The sequence below is a fragment of the Equus asinus genome, chromosome 4, assembly GCF_041296235.1.
Source record: "Equus asinus isolate D_3611 breed Donkey chromosome 4, EquAss-T2T_v2, whole genome shotgun sequence".
NCBI classification, from domain to species: Eukaryota; Metazoa; Chordata; class Mammalia; order Perissodactyla; family Equidae; genus Equus; species Equus asinus.
The window spans coordinates 102,290,514-102,311,432 of NC_091793.1; the positions used below are offsets into that span (position 1 = coordinate 102,290,514).

Below are 20,919 nucleotides of genomic sequence, written 5' to 3' on the forward strand. Positions count from 1 at the left end.
GTGCTGTATAGGAAATTGGTCAAGAAATTGAGTTGAATTAACAAAGTTTGCTCTGAAAAATACTTTATTAAGAATAATTCATTTAGTTCAAATATTTATGGCTAAGATGTTTGTATTTGTAAAGACAGCATCAAAACCTTGTTGGGGATCAAAGTGGCAAGGCCAAAACAAGAGAGTCAAAATAAGGAGGTGAAAACATCCTCCTTAGCAGCTGGATATGGGTCGAGAGCTTAGGAGAGAGAAAGCTGAAGTAGACATCTAGGCCTGGGAGACTTTAGAAAGCATGTGAATTTGAAGCCATGGGTGTGGATGAGCTATTCCAGGAGAGAAAAGGACAGAGAAATACAGTTCAGGCAAATACAGGAAGAGATTGTGATGTGACAATGAAAAAGAAGATGATGATTATGTTTTGTCTCTCAAGGTGCTATTCTGCTTGTCCTACTTTTATTGTTGTATGTAAAAAGGAATTTAGTCTGTTTATCTTTTAGCTCTTTGATAGAATAAAGCTCTTCTGGATGCCGGCAAAACATCAACCAGATTTTATATATCTAAGGCATGTCCCACTTCGAAAAGTCCATCTCTTCACAGTTATTCAGATGAGTTGCCTTGGCCTTTTGTGGATAATAAAAGTTTCAAGAGCTGCCATTGTCTTTCCCATGATGGTATGCAACTTCTAAGTCAACTGTTTTTCCCTTCCTCTGATTTTCTGCCCTCTTTGGAAACACATGAACTGAAATTGGAAAAGTAGAGTCATCTTGAAGAATTATGGGAAACCCTGGTATAAACTTTAGCCACCAAAACTAGTGACTAAGAAAGAGTTTGAGATTATATATGAATTTCAGTGATTTATATTAGTTTTGCCTCTATCATTCTGAGTATTGGTAGCCATTTGAATTAACTGAAGTTGAGTGGAAAAATGTAAACTTTCAAAATTTCACATTAAAGATATACTAGCAAATCTGAAAAGTTAGGGGATTTTTAGAATTAAATTTCATGAACTATTTCAGATAAATTTCAAATACTTCCAAAAATATAGTGAATTTGAATGACTATAAATAATTTTAAATATTATCAGCATAGATAAGAATGGTTTAATGTTTATTTAAAATAATGCAAACTATTAACTACATCTGTTTAAGGAAACAGTCAAATACATTTTGTAGTTTTTTAATAGCTTCTTTAAATAACCCCTATGATGGATAAAATCAGAGCCTTTATTCTAGGGATGTGGTAAGAAAAGGAAATGAAGGAAGCAAAAGTACAGAGAATATATTTCATACACATATATCTTCAAATTACACTTTAATCTCAGCTCTAGCTGAAATTGACTTGTTTCTACCAAAAACACAAACAAACCAACCTACATCTCTCATTTTTGTTTTTTCCCTGTTTGAAACTATTTTATTATTTACTTCAGGTTTTAGCTCTGGTATTTGTAAGGAAGTTGATGGACTTTTTGTTTACCAAACGAGAACTCAGCTGGTTGGATGATTTAATGCCTGAGAGTAAGAAAAAGAAACTAGAAGATGCTGAAAAAGAAGTAAGTCAGAGCAAAATCAATATCTTATAAAGAAAAGAAAAAGGAATACTTGTACAGCAATAGCTCTTTGCAAAACTATTGTCTTTATCTTTAGATAGTGATTACTAACAACCACAGGTGGACTAGTTTGGAAGGTTAATGTTTAAAATCGTAAAGTTGAAACTTGAAGAGAGAGAGAGTACAAATCTACAAATCTTATATGAGGAAACCAAACCCTAATGAAATATGCTAATACTTTGTACTTCATTATCCTCAAAATTGGAAGGTTTATATTTCCGATTCTTCCCCGTGGATGGCAGAAACTTACTGATGTTTAACTGTTCCCAAATTATGGTCATGTAATGATTGCTTTTTGATTGAATATATGAGAAGAAAAAAAAGAGATGTTATTACTGTTGGTATTTTTCTAGGGAACAAAATTTTAATCAAAAGATTCTAATTCTAATCACAAGATAAAATTAGTTATTCTTGAAATAGGTGAAATGCTTAAAAGGAAAACATGTTGATCTGATTTGCTTTCAAAGTCATTTAAGATTAAGTAAATGTTGTTTGAGGAACTTTTGGGATTGAATTACTTTCATGAACTAATGATTTATCCTACTGTGTTTCATATGTTAAAACAGTTTAAGTTTTATGGCGTATTTAAAGTTCATGTGTAGGTCTGAGTCTATTTTGAAGGCTGATAATCATAATAATTTTTAAAGTATATAAAAATGACAAAGAGTATAAATGAAAAAAAATGACCAGCACATCATTTAGCAGAATGATTGACCCGATAGATTATACAACGTAAGAACAAAATTTCCATGTGAGTAGAAATGAAGATGAAAGAGAATATTTGGTGAGAATTTTCCATTATCCTTTCCATTGTTCCTTCTTGTACAAGGTGGTCACTTTCCTATCTACAGCATATTTTCTCAAACCATGGATATAGTCCTCCTTATCCATCATGTGAGCCTGTCTGGCATTCCGTTACTTTTCTGTCGTGTCCCATCACTGACAATGGATTCCCACATTTAGAGATTGATCATGATGATATATCTTAATTCTGTATGAATATTTCAATTTTCCCAAATATTGGAGAAAGCATACTTAGAATCATACTTCTAGGAATATTAATATAACATTAAAGATATATTATACAATTATTATTATTATTTCTTCACTTTTCTGTTTGGTATAGTCTTATTTAAGTATGAAAGATCTTTTAAAATAATGCGTAAACTGGTATATTTTGATAGTCTCTATTTCTTTTTAGGGCTTTAGTAAAAGATTGCTCTTATCCTCAAATACTATTAAAAAAAATGTGACAGAATTTGGCATAAATTAAATGTAAATAAAATGGGCACCAGGATATAGATATTCTAAAGCCTTAAATTATCCATACTTGATGTAATTTAAATTATTCAGGTTGAAAATAATTTCCAAGATGGTTTAAAATCCAAAGAAGACAATTTTGAATACGAAATTCATTGACCGTGAGCTTGCCCTCAGTCTTTCTGATAATGAAACTACTATTAAGTGTACTAAAGCAGTTACTTAAAAATGTAATTTTGCTTTGATTTCCTGTCAAATGTCTTTACTACTTTTGTAGAAAAAAGCTAGCGACAGCCCCAGCCATATAATCATCCCTTCCACAGCATTTTCCTTAGGCCATATCCATACCATGGAACATTCTTGCCCTTCTAGAACTTTGTAAAATGAAAAATATGTATATATATTATGCTTAATATTTTTCTCTTTTATCATGCAAAGAAAATTTCAAATTCTCCCTTTGTATGTCTGTGAGATAGGAGAGAACAAATTTGATAGTTATCATAAATTTATTAGAATCTGCCGTTATCATTGCCCAGAACCATCACATAGCTGCATATAGGTATGGTACTTATATGTATGTGTGCTATATATCCATTTTGGAATTTATTAATCTCAGATAGGCAGGCACCCTATGTAATGAGCTTATAACCTTTTTATGTTATGGATCCACTGTACTCCAATGGATATTTCCTGTTTCCTGATTATGAAGGTGAAGATTTTAGAAGTAATTAAATATTACTGAATTTCCTAGAACTCATGTTTTCTAAAAGGATAATAAAACAGATTAAAGATCTATTGAGGCAAATTTATAGCTGTATCCTTCAGATCTTGACTATGAGAAAAAGTAAGGGAAAATTCTTTGCAATACATTCATCAGGCAGATTTACAGACTCTTAAAAATCTCAAATAGATTAATATGGTGATACTTTCATGTGGTCCTCAGTACATGGAAGGAAACAAGAGAACCCCTAATACAGTGAAGAAATAATCCATAATTGAACATTAAAATATAGTTCCGACCAGTGCAAAAAGAGGTAATTCTCCATCTGACAGCTGGAGAGAGAAAAGAAAGTTTAAAGACCTTTACTTTCTAATTAGGAATTAGTATTAAAAGAGTATGATCAGTATAGAGAGCAGGAGGATTAAAGAAGAATTACTCTAAAACTTCAATTCTGGTTGATTTTCTACTTGGTCACCCAGATCTCTGTATTTCATTTTCTTGAGGTTATGGACTTCACTGAAGGATGTAATCTTCTTACTGTAGCATCTTATATCAAGGCCCAGCCTTCAAAGAAATTATACATTAAGGTGGTAAATGGACAAGTTCTCCAGAAATGTTGCATTTCTGCAATTACTCACATTAATTGTGTAACTTTGTGATCTGGAAAGATGGTAAATAGCAGAAATGTCTCAGCTCCCTGAGACTTGAATTTAAAGTAGGCTCACCTCTTGTCCTTTTGATGATAGTTACAAGCTTGTACCTTTATCCTCCAGGATTTTACTATCAGTAGCCCACTTCTGGTCTCATGGCATTGAGAAAACATTAGTTTGACCTTAAAATTCAATAATGAGTTAAGCAGAATAAATAGCTACACAGGCCAGTCCAAGGTCGCAGAGCTTCTGTTCCAAATTTTCATGTACTTCATGCATATGCATACGCATATGCTTCAGTTTTTAGAAAGAAAGGATTATAATCAGGATAGAAATGAATATTGGAACCCTGACATTTTGCACATTGCTCTGTGTAAAGGGAAGACTGCAGAATCAAATTCTGAATGTCCAAATGTGCTCAGAGTACCAACATGCCTTCCTTCTCACTTAAATATTCTCTAGGACATTATACACATTTGACAAAAGGGCTGCTGTTAAAAGCAGAAAGCCCCAGCAGAATGTTTGCTCCTGGGTAGGGGAGAAGGAGGTTAATGTTAGATAAGTCCTGGAAATTCAACTATGGGCAATGATCATGATATTGACACCTCTTGGTTTATGGGAGCTTCACCCTAGCATACATGGTATAGGAAAAAACAAAAAGGGAGCAAGTGGGACTTGTGATCTGTGTGAAGCAGAATCATCTGCAAGGCCAAGAAGATGCAAAAGCAATCTAAAAACAAGTGCAATTAAACAAATTACAGAACATGTCTCACTGCTAAGAAAGAGCAGAACTGGTTGTGGATTTGGGAAGCATGGCTTCATTATTATATAGGCAAATGTTATTTCTAACTGAACCTTAGGTTGAGGTAAGCATATTCTTCTTCAAGTGGTGGTTTTCAAAGTGTAGTCCCAGGACCACTGCTGCATCAGCCAGTGCCTGGCCACTTATTACAAACACAAATCCTTGGACTCTACTCCAGACCTATTGAATCAAAACTCTGGGGACCAGGCCAGAAATCTGTGTTAACAAGACCTCCAGCTGATTCTGACGCATGCTAAAATTTGAGAGAAGACCTTTCCTAAAACCACAGAATCTGTATCTCCAGAATATAATTTTCTAAATCCAAGGTTACTCTGTCAGAATTTTTGTATTTTATAAAAATTTAGATAAGTCACTTAGAGACACTGAATCAAATATTCTGATGGAAAACATATGTTGCACCCATCTGTTTATATGAATTCTATATGGACTAGCCCTCTTCCTCATTTTTCCTCTCAGCTTTCATTGTTAAGTGAGTAGTTTTATGTATTGGCTCTTCTATCTATTGAACAGTCTAAGAAGTACTTATAAATATAACATTTTATGGGTTTCAAAGGATTTTTTTGTTTTTTGGTGGGTTAATTTTTTGGTGAGGAAGATTGGCCCTGAGTTAACATCTGTGCCAGTCTTCCTCTATTTGGTATGTGCAACACCGCCTCAGCAGGGCTTGATGAGCCGTGTGTACGTCTGCACCTGGGATCTGAATGCATCAGCCCTGGGCCGCCAAAGTGGAGCATGCAAACGTAACCACTATGCCACTGGGCCAGCCCCTCGAAGTATTTTTAACATATATATGTAATGCTTGCAGCAATATCTATTCTATTTGTAATCACAGAAGGAAATGATCAGACTTCTTATGTTCTGTAGGTCTTGTTTTCCTCTTGGATAAAATAAAGGGGTTAACATGATTTCTGAAGTCCCTTCCGTTTCTTAAGATCTCTGAATTCTAAAATTCCTAAATATTTTCTCTAATATTCTAAGATCTCTGTGAACATTGGCTCTCTGCTGTTGTACTGTGAGCTATTTGAGCTCCTACATAGATGCAGACTTTCCCTGAGAAATGGATACAGTAACAGATGCTACCTATGTCAGTAAAAGTAGAGCATTTGTTAGGTGTCATGATATATGAATCGTATTTTTTATGCTGTCACAAAATATAATTCAGATTCATGATGTAATTTTGATGAATAACAACCTATTCAGCAAAGCACACCACAATTCGACTCCCATTTTATTTTCCGCTTCTACTCAGCATAGGCCTTTGGCTCCAGCCAGGCTGGTTGTTCATTGTCATGCAAACACATCTTATTTATTCCCACCTTTTATCTTTGGCCCACATTGTATCTTCCTGCCTGGAATTTCTTCCTTTCTACAACCAAGCAAGACTGGCTCACATACCACTTCCTCTACTCCTGTACTTTTTACGATGATCCTTCTTATTCTCTGAGAGTAGGGTTTATATTTTCCTTTTTATTGTTGTATTCAAAGTAACTAGCAGACTTCCTGTCGTGTAGATCGTGCTTAATACATGTTTGTTGAATGGATTCATGGTAGCTCCCGGATTATTCTTGTTATTCTGTGTGCTTAGCACATAATTCATGCTCAGTAAATGTTTGACTGCTGTTGAGTGGATTAGTTTTTTTTAAGCCTCAATTTTCCTGGATATAGCATTATATTATTCTTTTGGATATATTATTCTTTTACTGGATATAGCATTAACTATCTTTTGCTTCTTTCATATCTGAAAAATGCTTTGACTATCTTAAATAAAAGATGGCATTTAAATCACAGTATGAATATTCCTCTAGTCAACTTGGCAAGACCCCTCAAATGTTCTTGAGTAAACTTTAATCATCATCCTTTTAACATCTTCCCCATCTTGTAGAACTCAGCATATTTTTGATGAATTCAATGTAAATGAAGTGCGGAATGTGACCCATTTTCAGGTACTTCTGACTTACAAAGTGATGGATACCCAGTTAGCTTTATGCTCTGTCTGTCTCTCTCTTTCTATACGGTTGAGATAAACTATGTTGTGATTGTCGTGACGGCTAGGTCCTGATTTGACTGCTGCTCCCAAGAGACTCTCAATTTTTGGCTTCCTCACGGTGCTGCCTGGGATGCAGCCGGCCCTCCATCCCCAAGCTCCGGGGCCCACCCAGCTTCCTTCTGGCACTGAAGGCAGCGGCTGCTCTGCCACCCTTCTCTTCAGATAAGCATGGCTTGGAAATGCTATCTTTAGAGGTGATGAGTTTTTGTTTGGATAGAATTATGACTAGTATAAAGCCCACACATGCTAACAAGCCACAGAGTGCAAAATAATTATTGAAAGCAATTTGAAAGAAAAGTGGAAAATCATCTGAGGAAAAAACAAAATTGTTCCCAAAGCTTTGGTCCAATTTTTTACTGTTAGATTGAACCTTGAGCCTTAGCTTTCTGCTGCCCAGTCGCTTAAGCACTGACGGCCCTGTTCTTCTCTTCCAATTTTTTGAATTTTACTCTATTAAACCTTTCTACCTGGCTTCTTGGCATTTTATTCTCAGTTGATCAGAAAACATACTATATACCAAGCTTACCTTTCAGGGGACAACCAAGGAAAGAATTGCATTTTGCTTGTGTCTTGGTTTTATTTAAATAGTGTTTGGGATCACTAAATTTCTTCTCTTTATGTCTCTCCATGTGCATTAAGGTAACCTTTTCTATAAAAAACAGTAACCTTTTCTACCTGAAAGGATGCATATGCTCTGCCCATGACCTCAATCATGTGCATATAAGTTAATGTGACATATGTATTATGTTCCATATATAGTGACTAACGCACTTGCAAGGCATGCCTGCTTCTAGGCTGCAGATTAGCTCTGCTCTAATGCGTAAGTGTTAATTCCAAACCAAGGTACTGTCTACTCACCTTAAATTAATTCTAATAGTACTGCCAAATGACAAAGGGACTAAGCATAGACAAGTAATAAGTGTGTCTGATGGGTCTTAAAAGAAAAATTTTCCTTGAAGAACAACACAGTAAGAGAATAGAATTAATTTCCATCATACTAAGGGGTAAAAGACACATGTCATTAGTACTGCAGAGTCTAAATGTAACATAGGGTTTTGGGGGGGAGGAGGGACTTATAAGCAGAGAAGTAGCAGAGCTCATGAAGTCCCCTAGCCTCTCCATTATTCCACAGCATAGGCTGAGTATAGATTTTCTCTATGCAGCATGGCCAAGGTCCCAGCAGACAGGAGCCTGCCTTGGTTAGCTAAATAGATGTGTACAGAGAACATTGCAAGAGTGAGAATGATACCTGCCCCTACATTGTATTATGTATTTATAAGTTAGCTGAAGAGACTCTAGAGGACAGTTTCTTTAAATAGCAAGAAATACATCAAGGGCTCTTCAGACTAGGCAGCACATAAGTTGAGGGCCAAGATCTGCATACTGAAGACCCCCGGAACAGCCTTGCATGCCAGGAATGATGACATGAGCCAAAGGTCATGTCTTTCTGGAAGGTGATTTAGACCAGCCAAGCTATCTCTCTGCTAATGTACTAAAAAAGGGACAGCAATGAGCCTCCAGGACCATCCCTATTTTCACTCCTCAGTTCCCATTTGGTCAGGGGGTCGCCTAGCTCTTCATCTGTACACATCTTAAAATTCCATTTCTGGAGTTAGAGCCAATAATTCTAACATTTTTAAATGGCCCCAAATAGTTCTCTGAACTTGAGCAATGCTAATTGACCCATTTGATAATAAATGCATCAAGTAGGAGCTATAATCTATAGATAATTAAATTTCTTTTTTGGTACATGGACAAAGATTGATGTTAAAATTATTGAAAACTAAACCAGGACAATTCAACATGGTAGGATAAGATTATCTTCATCCCAAAGATATCGTCTTAAAATGTTATATATGAAGAAATGAATATATGAAGCATTTCCACCCTCTGGGGAAGAGTGGAATATTGTCATTGTAAGAATGAATCAGAGATGTAAAACAAAAGTCTAGGATGCATCTAAGTGGAAAAGCATACCTGTGTTTCAGTCCACTCAGAAACATACCTTTTACTTTCTCTTTCCAAGTCGCTAGAGCAGGGGTTCTCAAAGTGTGGTCCTCAGACCAGCATTATCAGCATCATCTGGAAACTTGTTAGAAATGTAAATTCTTGAGCCCTATTCTAGACCTGCTGAATCAGGTACTCTGGAGGTGGGGTCCAGCAATCCATATTTTTAACAAGCCTTCCAGATGATTCTGATGTAAACTAAAGTTTTAGAACCACTGCTCTAAATACATTCTTCATCTCCTTCTGATAGAGCATTCTGGAAATGTAATTTCAACTTTGTAACAACGAACTGATTACATTAACCATGCTTTTGTTCTCATAAAATTTAGATTAATTTTTTAAAAAAAAATCTGCTTGGAAATGAACGATGTTTTACATTGCGTGACATGAAGGAGATTGTTGTTGGCATTTAAATTACTTTGTGGGATGAGACTCTCATTAATTACTTATGTTCTTGGTAGCTGATGCTTTATTGAAAGGACCTGTGCTAGCATTAATAAATGCAAACAAAGTGGAAGGTTCTGAGGTTAATGAGATAGTGAAACATTAATCTGTGTTTCTTCTTTAATGTAAAATGGAGACTCATCAGGTTCACTTCATATGTTTTACATTTGTCTTTCCAGGAGGAGCAAAGTATGTTAGCTATGGAAGATGAGGGCACAGTACAACTCCCATTGGAAGGGCACTATAGGTAAGATATAAATGTAAAAACACACCAAGTTGAGGAATGGAATGTATTATTATATGCTCTACTGAAGAATTTCGTACTGTGTGGATTCCTAGAGAAGTTTGTTGAAGTTGTGCTAGAGCAGAAGGAATGGAGACTAGGGATTCGATTACCCTCTCCCACTACCAAGTTCTGCCACTAAGAGCTGTGTGACTATGGCCAAGTAGCATAAAATGCAGAGGTGCAGGGAGCTGTTAACTGAAGTCTTTTCTCCTCGTATTTTATAATGAATATGAAAACTTTCTTTCATATCCTCTGAAAGTAGCCCCTGAAGACAGGTCGCAATTCAATTCTGGGATAAATGAGCTAGGTATTCACTAAATTGATCACAGATAAAGGCTTGAACTCTGGGAATTTACCCCTTAAAAAAGGCACTTCCAAAGAGGTACTCTATTTCCTGAGTTGAAGGAATCAGTTATACCAGTCACTTTAGGAAATGTTTACGAAACTCTTCAAAATATGCTAATCTTCTTTATGCACAAAGACATAGCAAAAGAAAGCAAACTCCTGTAAATTATAATATAAATTGTTGAAAGTATTTTCCCAAAAACTATATGTATGGTCTCAAAGTGGGATAATTTAAGTCCATCTCAGTAAAAAAGCAGAGAAGACTTTTCTCTGAGGAGAGAATTTGTCGTAATGTTAATAAAATAGGAGAGAATCCTCTGGATCTCTTCATGGTCTGACTTTAAAATCATATTTCCTAGATTTTAAAAATATAATTATCTAACACTTAAGAGTGAACACAAGTATAGAAGCTGTTTTTCTTCCTTTTTTCCACAATGTTTATATTTTAAAATCCTATTGATTATATAGTTGAATCAGCATATTCCTAAGTGTATTTTGTAGAAACCAAGTCTCATTTTGTAGCCCTCTCAAAGGATTCTGTGGTTAAAGAAGTTTGGAAAACATTCCATACTGCATTCTAGTTTGGAGATTCACATATCACATGGCATATTAGAGAATCTAAGTAGTATTGCATTAAAAAAAAAGTTTAATTTTGTTTAGCATTTTCTAAACTCTTTTTTGCTCGCAAGACTCTTCATCATATAATATTATGAAAAACTTGTATTTCACATGCTAATCTTTTGGGAGTTATTTGATCTCATGCTTCCAGTTCTCAAGGGCTGGATGGACTAGAGGAATTAAAGAACACGTGCCAAGATTGGGCAAGGGAGGGAACATGTGGGACCCAGGGTTTCGCTCCAGACTCTTAGTGTTCCTCTTAAAAGTTGGATTTGTTGCACCAGTGAGGGTCATATGAGGTCAGCCTGGGATTTCTGTAGAACACAATTTTTTTTTTACAGCAGAGTATCTTTCCTACATGTAATAAGAATAATGTTTAATGAAACTTTCTTTGATTTGGCCTATGATTTATCTCTGCTACCATTTGGTTATGTTTCTAGCCCTGGGAATTTGGAGCAATCTGAATGTCACCTGTAATCAGTGCCATTTTAAAATGTAAAAACAGCACCCAACATAGTACAGGTGCAGATATTACAGGCTCCCCCAGCCATTTGGAAAGACCTCTGCCAAATACACAGGCTGCATTCATTTATCCAACAAATATTTATTGATTGGGTGCTAAGTGCCAGACTCTGTCTAGGTCTTGGGTGAACAGCATGGACAAATGGTCAAGAATCCTTGTCCTCATGAAGCTCATATTCAAGTAGACTGGAGGTAGGGGAAGACATAAGATAAACAAATGAACAAGTAATATAGTATAGTACTTCAGATGGTCAAAAGTACAATAAAAACAAAAGCAAAAAATAAGGATAAGGGTGCTATCAGGGGATGGAATTAGAAATTTTAAATAGAGTGGTCAGTGAAGGCCTGTCTGTGTTGGCGACATTTGAACAAAGGAGGGAAAGGTTTGTACCGTGTGAAGGAACATTACAGCACAAGGCCTGGAGGCAGCAGCAAGCCTATAGTGTTCTAGAATAGTCAGAGGGCGATTGCATGTGGCTGGAGAGGAAACAGCCAGAGGTGTAATGGTAGGAGAAGAAGTTGGAGGGTGGGGGTGAGGTCAGAGCCTTATAGTCCATCTACTTGGCTTTGACTCTGAGTGAGTGGGAGCCACTGCAGAGTCTGAGCAGAGGAGTGAAGTGCTCTGCTGAGCTATAAATGTTAGGGGCCAGAGGCTAAGAATGACCATGCAGACCCTAAGCACTGTAATTTGAAATGAATTAGGAAAACTGTAGCCAAAACTAATTCCATATAACTAGAATCTTTCGTTTAAAGTTTTGTTTTTCACATTTTTTTAATAATTGAGAGAACTATTCAAATTTTCAATTTTTAATTGTCAAAAATTCTATGCAAAGGCATAAGACTGTCCTATATTTAGTTTCTATCACTAGATAACTGCAGTTACTTATTTAATGTTTATTATTTCATTTTGGGTAAACTCCTATCTAGAGATGATCCATCTGTGATCAATATTTCTGATGAAATGTCAAAGACTGCCTTGTGGAGGAATCTTCTGATTACTGCCGATAACTCAAAAGATAAGGAGTCAAGCTTTCCTTCTAAAAGGTTTGAACTCTAAAATAACATGAACTTATACTAATCCCAGTCATTTTATGACGTAAATCCATTAGTGAAAGAATAGTATTAGTTTCCATCGAATTTAAATCTAAAATATTTCAGAAGATTCTTTTAAAAAGTGTGTAGAAATTGTAATTATCACATTTGTTTGTTTTTCAACATCTCTCTTTCAAATTAAAAGCTCTCTCCAAAACTATGACAGTGGGGGGTAAAAGGTGCTGTAAATGAGTCTCAATGCATGCCATTTTTGGACATTGCTTTTGGTCTACTCTTTTGCGGTAGGATTTTACTGTATCCTTTCATCACCACTGCCCAGGACCCCTTAGACATCTGACCACATGTTGCACTCCCCCATTGTCCTGTTTTAAACCCATATGGCACATGCAATGGTGATTTTGTATTTAGTATATTTCCAGTCCCGTATTCCAACCTCCTAAAAATCTTCCCTAACCTCTTTACCCCAAAACTTTCCACTCCAGAAAGTTCTATCCATTCTTACTTCTCTGTGTGTAAACATTACAAACGACTTTTGTAGTTGTGGGTGAATGTTTTAAAATGCATGCTGGGGGGAAGAGTGTCCTTAAATATCAAATCATCGCAGGATTTCCAACTGAATTTTCCAGAATTTATAAATAAGAGTTTAAACTATCCAGTCTTCTTAGATGCTGAGCTGAAGAAAAATCTCTATGTTATGCTAATATCTCTTCTTATTAAAAGAGTGATTGAGGGATTTGGGACAGTGTTTAATAATTAAGTTCCTTTATTTTCATGACCTTAAATTAACATTTTCTACTTAATTTTTATATTACATTTTTGTTATAAGCTCCCCTTCCTAATCACTCTAGAAGCTGATTCCCCGAAGGTAAGACCCTCTCCCTCAAAGCTATTTCTTGGTTGCATTTCCTTATGTTAAATGGTGTCTTCTAGAAACCTGGTCAGCCTATGTTCTGTGTGAGTTTTGGGGAGGCAAAAGGCATGGAGAGTCTCGGGCTTGGATCCAGTATCAGACCGTTGATGGTGTTCCCATAACTACTCAGCTCTTTAAGAGAATTTGGAACTCGAGTAAACTTTTTCCCCTACATGACTTATGCAAATGCATCGTATATAAATCAACAAGTCTCACAGACCTGTATTTAGTAATGGCATCAAATTTCTATACTGGAAAAAGAAAATTTATCCCTATAATTAAGAAATTGCAAACCTATGAGCTTCCATTTATGCACCACCATGCTTCCAAACCTGCAAGCTTTATCTGGCTTCATGCAAACTATTTGGAAACATGGCTAGAGAAAGAGGCTACATTAGATTTAGAGACTATATCTTTTGTTGCTGGTTTTTGTCACCCCAAAATTGCATGCTGCTTCAGTGTCTTCTCTATCCCAAACAGCATAAACAAGACAAACAGTGGATGTGCAGAAGTCTTCACCCCAGAAGAGCTGGGGATTAGTCACACTTCTCTCTCTCTCAGCAATTTACTCCAAGAGCAGTTAACATAAGTCACTCAGTAGGCTCTCTCAAAGACTTTTGGTTGATGTTTGTTGTCTTTAAAATCTTCATGTATTTTTTGCTTGGCTTGAGCAGGATTGTTTTATTCTAAACACTGCTTTATCTTCCTCTCCCAAAGATCCCTGCTATAGTCTTATAGAGTCATGCTCATAGTCATTCTGTTTTGCTAGAAGTCTTGGAAGAAAATCAGAGTTATGAGAAGTATTTTCACAAACTCATTGAAATATGTGCTTATAGACCCTTTCACATTAAAAAATATGGCATTTCTATGATTTATTTTTTTAAATGAGAACTCCAGGTCTATGGGTCAAAATAAAATGCCAGCCATGGGAAATATATGGAGAATTTGAGACAGTCAAACTTGTGGATTGCTTTTCTTCCTGTACTGCATAGATCCATAGTCCAAAGTCTTTCTCTATTTTTCTTTGGTTCAAGCAAAAGTTTATATGTCATGATATTTTAGGTATTCCTTAAACAGTAAAGTCAAGTGATGCTTTTCACCGGAAAAACCTAGTTGTTTTGAAAATACTTGTCTAGATGACTTCAGACAGTAGATTAACAATGTAATGTGCTTTAAGCAGGTCCAATTTTAAACAGACTATCCTTTATATTTTGATATAACCACTTGTTTCATATTCTTTGAACATATGTTCCCACTAACATGAGGTTCAAAGTATTGTGGAATGAAACTTTACCCAGCTTTCTTTACCTTTAGATGTGATAAAATCTGTAGATTTCTATGTGAAAAATATCTCTTGGTTAGTGGTTAATGTCTTTCATCTTCATAACAGTAGAAATTATCAGGAAGAGTGTGACTTCCAGAAATTCTAAAACCAACACTAGTAACAGAAATACCCTCCCAAAGCCACTGATATCTCTTGGTATCTTTTGAAGGCATTGAAGTATGATGACCAGGAACTGTAAAAATTTCATCCCTGCTAGAGTGTCTGTTGGTAAAAAAAAAAAAAAAAAAAAAAAGGCCTAAAGACCAGGTTACCAGGGTCTCTATCTCTTGAGACCTAAGATGGCTTCTGTGCAGTCTCGACACCCCCAACCCCTAGTTGGTTCCACCCTATCCCTTGCTATAGGCCCTTCTCTGATAGGCTACATGCCTTTCAGAGAAGCTTAGATTTCTTAGTGGAGTTTGGAGTAGCAGTTATATTTTCTCCATTATTTCATTCTCTTTTTGTTGTCAAAAATATTTTATCCAGTTTAACAGAAAGGAGGATCTAAGAACTAACTGCAAATTCTGCCACATCTGTAGGATGTCTAATTTGATCCTAGTTTAGCAGTGCTATGCATACATATGACAGGCTCCTCGGCAGCTTATTGAATGGACTGGTGGAAATAGAGCTCTTTAAAAAACCACATTACATCAGAATAGGTGAGCAACTGCTATGTTTTATAAAACTGACACCCAGGGTCAACAGTTCTTGGGAAGGTATCTGGCAACGTTAGGAAAAGCAGCACTTGATTTTGCCCTGGTGGCAGAGGCTAGACTCTGGGACCACCTTCCCGGCTCCCTTCTGTTACCCCACTCCCATCACCTTCTTCTACCCTGGATTCTCCTTTGCTCTGATTTCCTAAGCTTAGGCCTCTCCTAACTGCTTGGTAAATGTTGTTCATAACAACTATTTTGGTGTCATTTAAAAATAGCAGTTTCATAGATTGCCTGGCAGCATGAAGGTAGGGCTCACGTTTTCTTCTCTCTTGAAATATCACTTCCTTGTATTCTCAGTTGTAACTCCTTGAGGACAGGGACACTGTCTCATCCATCTTGTATTCCTTGGTCTTTGCAGAGTACCTGGAATATAATAGATATGCAATATATATTTATTACAATAGCACATAATAGATATGATATACTTTTAATAAATATAATGTATTTTTTACAATGAAAGTTTAGAATTGATTGGTGTCCTAAAAGGTGAATGTAACAAGGAATAAAGCGAGAGTAGCAATAGAGGAAGAAGATTCAAGTCGATAATATTTTTCATAGAAGCCTTGAGCTGGTTATAAAATTTATGCTTTGTAGTTTGCTGAAATCTAATCTGACACCCAAACTGCTGGTTTTAAAGAGGAAAAAAAAAAGCCAGTCTTTTCATCAGTTATTGTTTTGTAGCCAAACCACCACTATGACCAAAGCAGGACATCATGAGGAATCACATCTGTGAATCAAATCAACATTCTGAATCTCTTTTTTCACTGCTTAGTGATGAATAGTGCCGCTGGGAATTGGCTCATTTATCAAAAGAGCCAATCGTGCATAGCAGAGCATTGTGCACACAGGAATTGTGCACGTGTGGAGACCCACATAACTCTGTCCCCACAGTCTCCTACAGATAGGGTCTGTTATTCCATCTTTTAAAAGATAGAATTCACTGGAGTTGGGAATACCAATCTCAGAATCCTGGCATTTGAGTTACAAGAGAACTTAGGGGCCATCTAACTCAAAACTAATTCACAGATGAGGAAGCCAAGTCCCCAAGAGACTAAACAACTAGCCCAGGGTCATACAGCTCATTCTTAGCTTCTGGGAGCTGAGCATGATCTTCCGACTCCAAGCCCAGGCCTTCCTCCACTGCCCCATGCTGCCCTTTTTCATTGGCTTTATTTGGCAGAAGAGACTGGGAGCCAGGTAGAGCCCAAGAAAAAGTTAATTTAGAAAGTAGGGTAGCAGACACTTGTCATATGAAAGGAACTTAAAGTAGAAAAAAGTGAGTCATGCAGATAGAGGAGTTAAAAATACAGAGTTAAGGCTCTCAACACATCATGTGCACACTGTCATCTCTTCTCATGGAAGGAAAAAAGAAAAGGGAAAAAAGTTGCTTTGCTCTGACCTGTAAGTAGTGTGTGCTGAGAAGTGTGGCAGGCAGAAACCCGGGTGCCATAGACGCTCGCTCACACCAGCGCTCAGCGCTGGCAGCGTGCCACAGATGGCAGAAGCTCCAGCACTTCTTACCTGATGGTGCCGGGTGGTGGTGACAACTGAGAAGGGCTGTTTCTAGTTTGAATTGGAGGAAAAACAATTTAAAAAACACACTCTTAGAATGTGTCTAAGTTGTTGACCACTAAGAAAGCTGCACAGGAGGCCCCATAGTAAAAAGGGGTTTTTAACTGTCACTTTATTACTTGGAGAAGAGTTATAAAACCAAGGATTTCCCCACCATCAACTATTTTATAAATTTATATTAAGGGCTGCAGCTAACAGTAAAAATGTATGGGTTCTTCCAGCTCAGGGCCTCAGAGGCTGGCTAGGGGTTGCCCTTCGTGTCACCAGCAGGGAAGGACACGGAGAGGCCTCCCATGCGGGGGGCTCCGCGCCGAGCTGGAAGTAGTCGGGGAGTGAGCGGTTCTGCCCCTCTGGAAGCATGTACTCTTGGTGTGAGCTTCATGCAGATGAGCACATTATTTGAATTTTCCATGAAAACTGTCAACGTGAGAGTAGGAAAAGTGTACATCAGAAGACTATAGAAAAAAAAAACACAAAAATGGTAGAGTTGCATTACCAGCTTGCCCATTGAATAAAGTTCATTGGAGAATAGATAAAACATAAGCCGCTTGGGAATGAGTTTATTCTGGAAAGAGTGAGATGAAACATGGTTCCTTTGATGGACAGGGTGAGGGTTTGTCTGTGAAGAGACAGCACAGGTGTGTGGAGGGCAGCGTGTGGGGTGACCACCTCCTCCAGAGCAGTGGAGATGCGTCTGTCCTACTGACCAGGACCCAGTTCTCACCAAAGGTCAGGATACAGTCTATGCACAAAGGATGAGCCACTTGCAGCAGAGCCCAGAAATACCTGCTGTGACATCTTGTTTGTGTCATTTATAGTGTCAGTGCTATCTTAAGATGGGGCGTGACTGGCATTTTCAACAATCATCAGTGATTCATTTGGCCAGATGAGGATCTTGGTATTAATCTTGCATGCTTTTGGAACTGTTTTAAAAATGTCTGGGTTTTGTTTTCTGGTTTCTGTTTTTGAATTTCCCTCTTTCCGCAGTTCTTTGTTTCTGTCTCACGGAGCGCGGGGGGGGGTTTAATCGCTGCTATCTATCTATGCTTCGCAGCATGAAAGAGCAGTGCCTGAGGGCCCTTGTGGTGCTTTGGGGTTGATGGGTTTTGTGTCTGAGCAAGCAGATCTCACAGTAGCCATGCTAGATTGAATAATAACTTTCTCCTTTTTTTCCCTGTAGCATTGAAAGCCGAGAAGAGAAGAAAGCTGACTCAGGGAAAGGTGTTGACAGGGAGACTTGTCTATGACTTGATCTTCAATTTATTTTTCCATATACATGAGAAGAGTGCCACAATTATTAATAAAACTGCTTTGATCATGTATTGTAAATTCTGTTCCTAGTCCCAAATCCACCTTCATACTGTAAGTAGTGCAATACTTGTTTCATTTCTGTGTTTAAACTTCTGAGCCGTGAGACACCCTTATGAGCATATACAGTAGCTACTGCAAGAATCTCTGTGTTCCTTGCTGTATGTTAGACATTTGTAAACACTGGATTCTCATTGTCAGTTTACGAGAGCAATAGCTTTCTTAAAGAGATAAGTCATATTTACCTAGTTTGTATTTTCCTACTTTAGCGACCTGAAGATACCTGATAATTTCATTCAGAAGAATTTTGAAAGGTAGTCTTACTTCTTTTTATTTTTTATAGCTTAGCATTAGTGACTTATTTCCAAAGACCCAAATCAAAAAGTTAGTTTGAAAGCATTTTTTAATAATTGTATTTATGCATTTCCTTGATTTAATATGATACATTTAATACTTAAGAATTTATATGTAACTCAAACAAAGTCATTTGAAAAAATATATAGAAACGTGTTCACAACTTGTTTAAAAGAATCAGACACTAATGCAAAGGGTCAAGTAGTATTTGCTTAAAATTCGAGTTGTGGTTACGTGATCAAATACTAGGCTTGTATGAAATGCTTTAGAAAAACTTTGTAAGTTTTGTGAGATTTTCGGTATAAACCTTTACCAGAAATATGCTGTGAAATTTCTCTCCCATTGACAACAAATGTTTTCCAAATAAACCTATCCTACACATACTCGTGGAACGCCACATGGTGAATCATTGTACATGAAATTCCACTCCTGTACAGTTATTCTGCTGCTAACGGTCATGTACTGCTTCATGCTGCTTTTGAATCATGTTCTAATGTTAGACTGACAGGTCTCCAATTGTAATTTTTTTCTGCAGAGCTCTTTTCCACTTTTTAATTTAATTAAATGCATGTTATAGAAAAATGATCTTTTAAGTGAAAATCTCAGATTCTGTTTGAGAAGGTTCTATAGCTATTTCAGTCCATAAGAAATAATCCATCTTTACTAAGCTTATATAAGAGGAAGTAGAGTTAAGAATTTTTGAGCATTACTAAAAATACAGTATTTCATTTCATTTTAGATGAATATGAAGGTAATAAAGATGAAATCTCATAGTGTTCTGGTTTCCTAAGAATGACCAGTGATCATCAACCTTGTACTCTTCGGTGTCCAATTGTACAGTAATTCAGAGCCCTGTGACTTTTCCAAACTATTAATTACATATTCCGTATATGAGTACACATTAAAAATGAAAACAAATCCTCCTGTGATTAAGCTTATGAGAAAAATAAAAAGACAACAAAGCCTTTATTAGGTTCAACATTTTGATACCTTCTGAAAAATTTCCCTAACAATCTTTTAAGGAGCCATTTCTTTTATGGAACATAAGCCTGAAAAATTTGCAGTTAATAAAGTCTGTATTTATAAATGCCAAGGAAAAATACAGAAGCTTTCCATTCCAAATGTGTTGCCTTTGTATATTTTATAATACAGATACTATACTGTAAGCATTTCCATTGCTTCTTTATTTAGCTTAGCTGTTATGCCAGTCAGTCCCAAAAGCAGCCTCTTAGTGTTTTAATATATTAATAACTGTTCTATTAAAAATGATCATAGTGAATTAAAGCCTTCACATGATCAACTATTTGAATAAGCAATCATATCCAATGAAATTCTGTATTTCTGAGTATTTTTATAGTCCTTTTGTTCTTGTGTGAATTTTAATGCTATCCCTATGTTAATCCTAATATTTTGAAATCATATAAACTATAAGAAAAATGTAGTGTTCTATATTGCCTCCTAATTTCAGATTCCTGGTCAAAATTACTGAATATCTTGAATGTAATTTATTGCAAAGTTTAAGTAATGTGTAAATGTGACTAGGATATTGTTTTTCACAACTAAGAAATGTTATGTGGAAATAAATATTTATCCTAACTAATTTCCTTGAACATTTTAAATTGTGACACAAAGCGTCTTGTCTTTTTTTTCTTGGTGTTAATCAGAAATCAATGTGGAACATTTTGATTGTTTGAACATAGCATTTAAATTTAGAGACCCCTGATATTAAGAAAACTTGGTGATGTAGACATTCCAAGAGTAGACAATTTGACCTTTATGAACAGAATATTATGAGAGCTATATTAGGATGTATCTCTTCAGTTTCCCAGAGAGCAGTGACTTGGGTGCAAATGGCATTGCTCCCATGACCAGTAAAAGCTTCCAAGGTCATTAGTAGGATTTCCCATTATTAGAACTTCTTAGACTTCTGTTTTTACCCCTTAATGAAAAAGCATTCCCTGAAATTTGTCTCCTCCTTGTTTCCTACAATAGGTCAGATGGGACCATTATTCTTTTGTAGCCATCTGGCAGTACATTGTGGAGGTAATTGCATTCAGAACTCTAATGTTTTGCTTAGTACTTTTCTCTTGATTTGTGAGTTTACTTTGTAATTGCTACCATTTAACAGCTTTTGATATTGGGAAGTTTTTTCCTAAATATAATCTGAATATCTCCTTGGTATAGTTTAAACTCATAGCTTGAAAGAAGCTCTCCACTAATGAATCACAGGCAACTTGTATTTCAACACAATTCCTAGATCTTTTAGGATTTTTCTTGGCTCTTAAAAGTGTGGCTTGTTTTTTTCCTATCTGCACTGATCTGCCACTGTTTCTGTTTAACTGTACCTAGTTTGCTCCTGGGC

At 36.4% G+C, this 20,919-nt stretch overlaps 1 protein-coding gene across 16 annotated transcripts in view; it reads left to right on the plus strand.

Annotated features, from left to right (window-relative positions):
* Window positions 1–20,185, plus strand: part of SLC4A10 (solute carrier family 4 member 10) — a 284,389-nt gene extending 264,204 nt beyond the window's left edge. For 7 of the 16 annotated variants that reach the window (XM_070507981.1, XM_070507976.1, XM_070507984.1 and 4 more), the window contains 5 exons: window positions 489–662; window positions 1,418–1,540; window positions 9,729–9,796; window positions 12,248–12,364; window positions 18,076–20,155. In XM_070507981.1, coding sequence (XP_070364082.1) covers window positions 489–662; window positions 1,418–1,540; window positions 9,729–9,796; window positions 12,248–12,364; window positions 18,076–18,142 — 549 coding nt within the window. In that variant the 3' untranslated portion in view covers window positions 18,143–20,155. Of the gene's footprint in view, window positions 1–488; window positions 663–1,417; window positions 1,541–9,728; window positions 9,797–12,247; window positions 12,365–13,199; window positions 13,239–18,075 lie in introns of all 16 variants that reach the window. The other 9 variants (XM_044768819.2, XM_070507978.1, XM_014860082.3 and 6 more) reach the window with 5 other exon arrangements.
* Window positions 20,186–20,919: the final 734 nt, after the last annotated feature.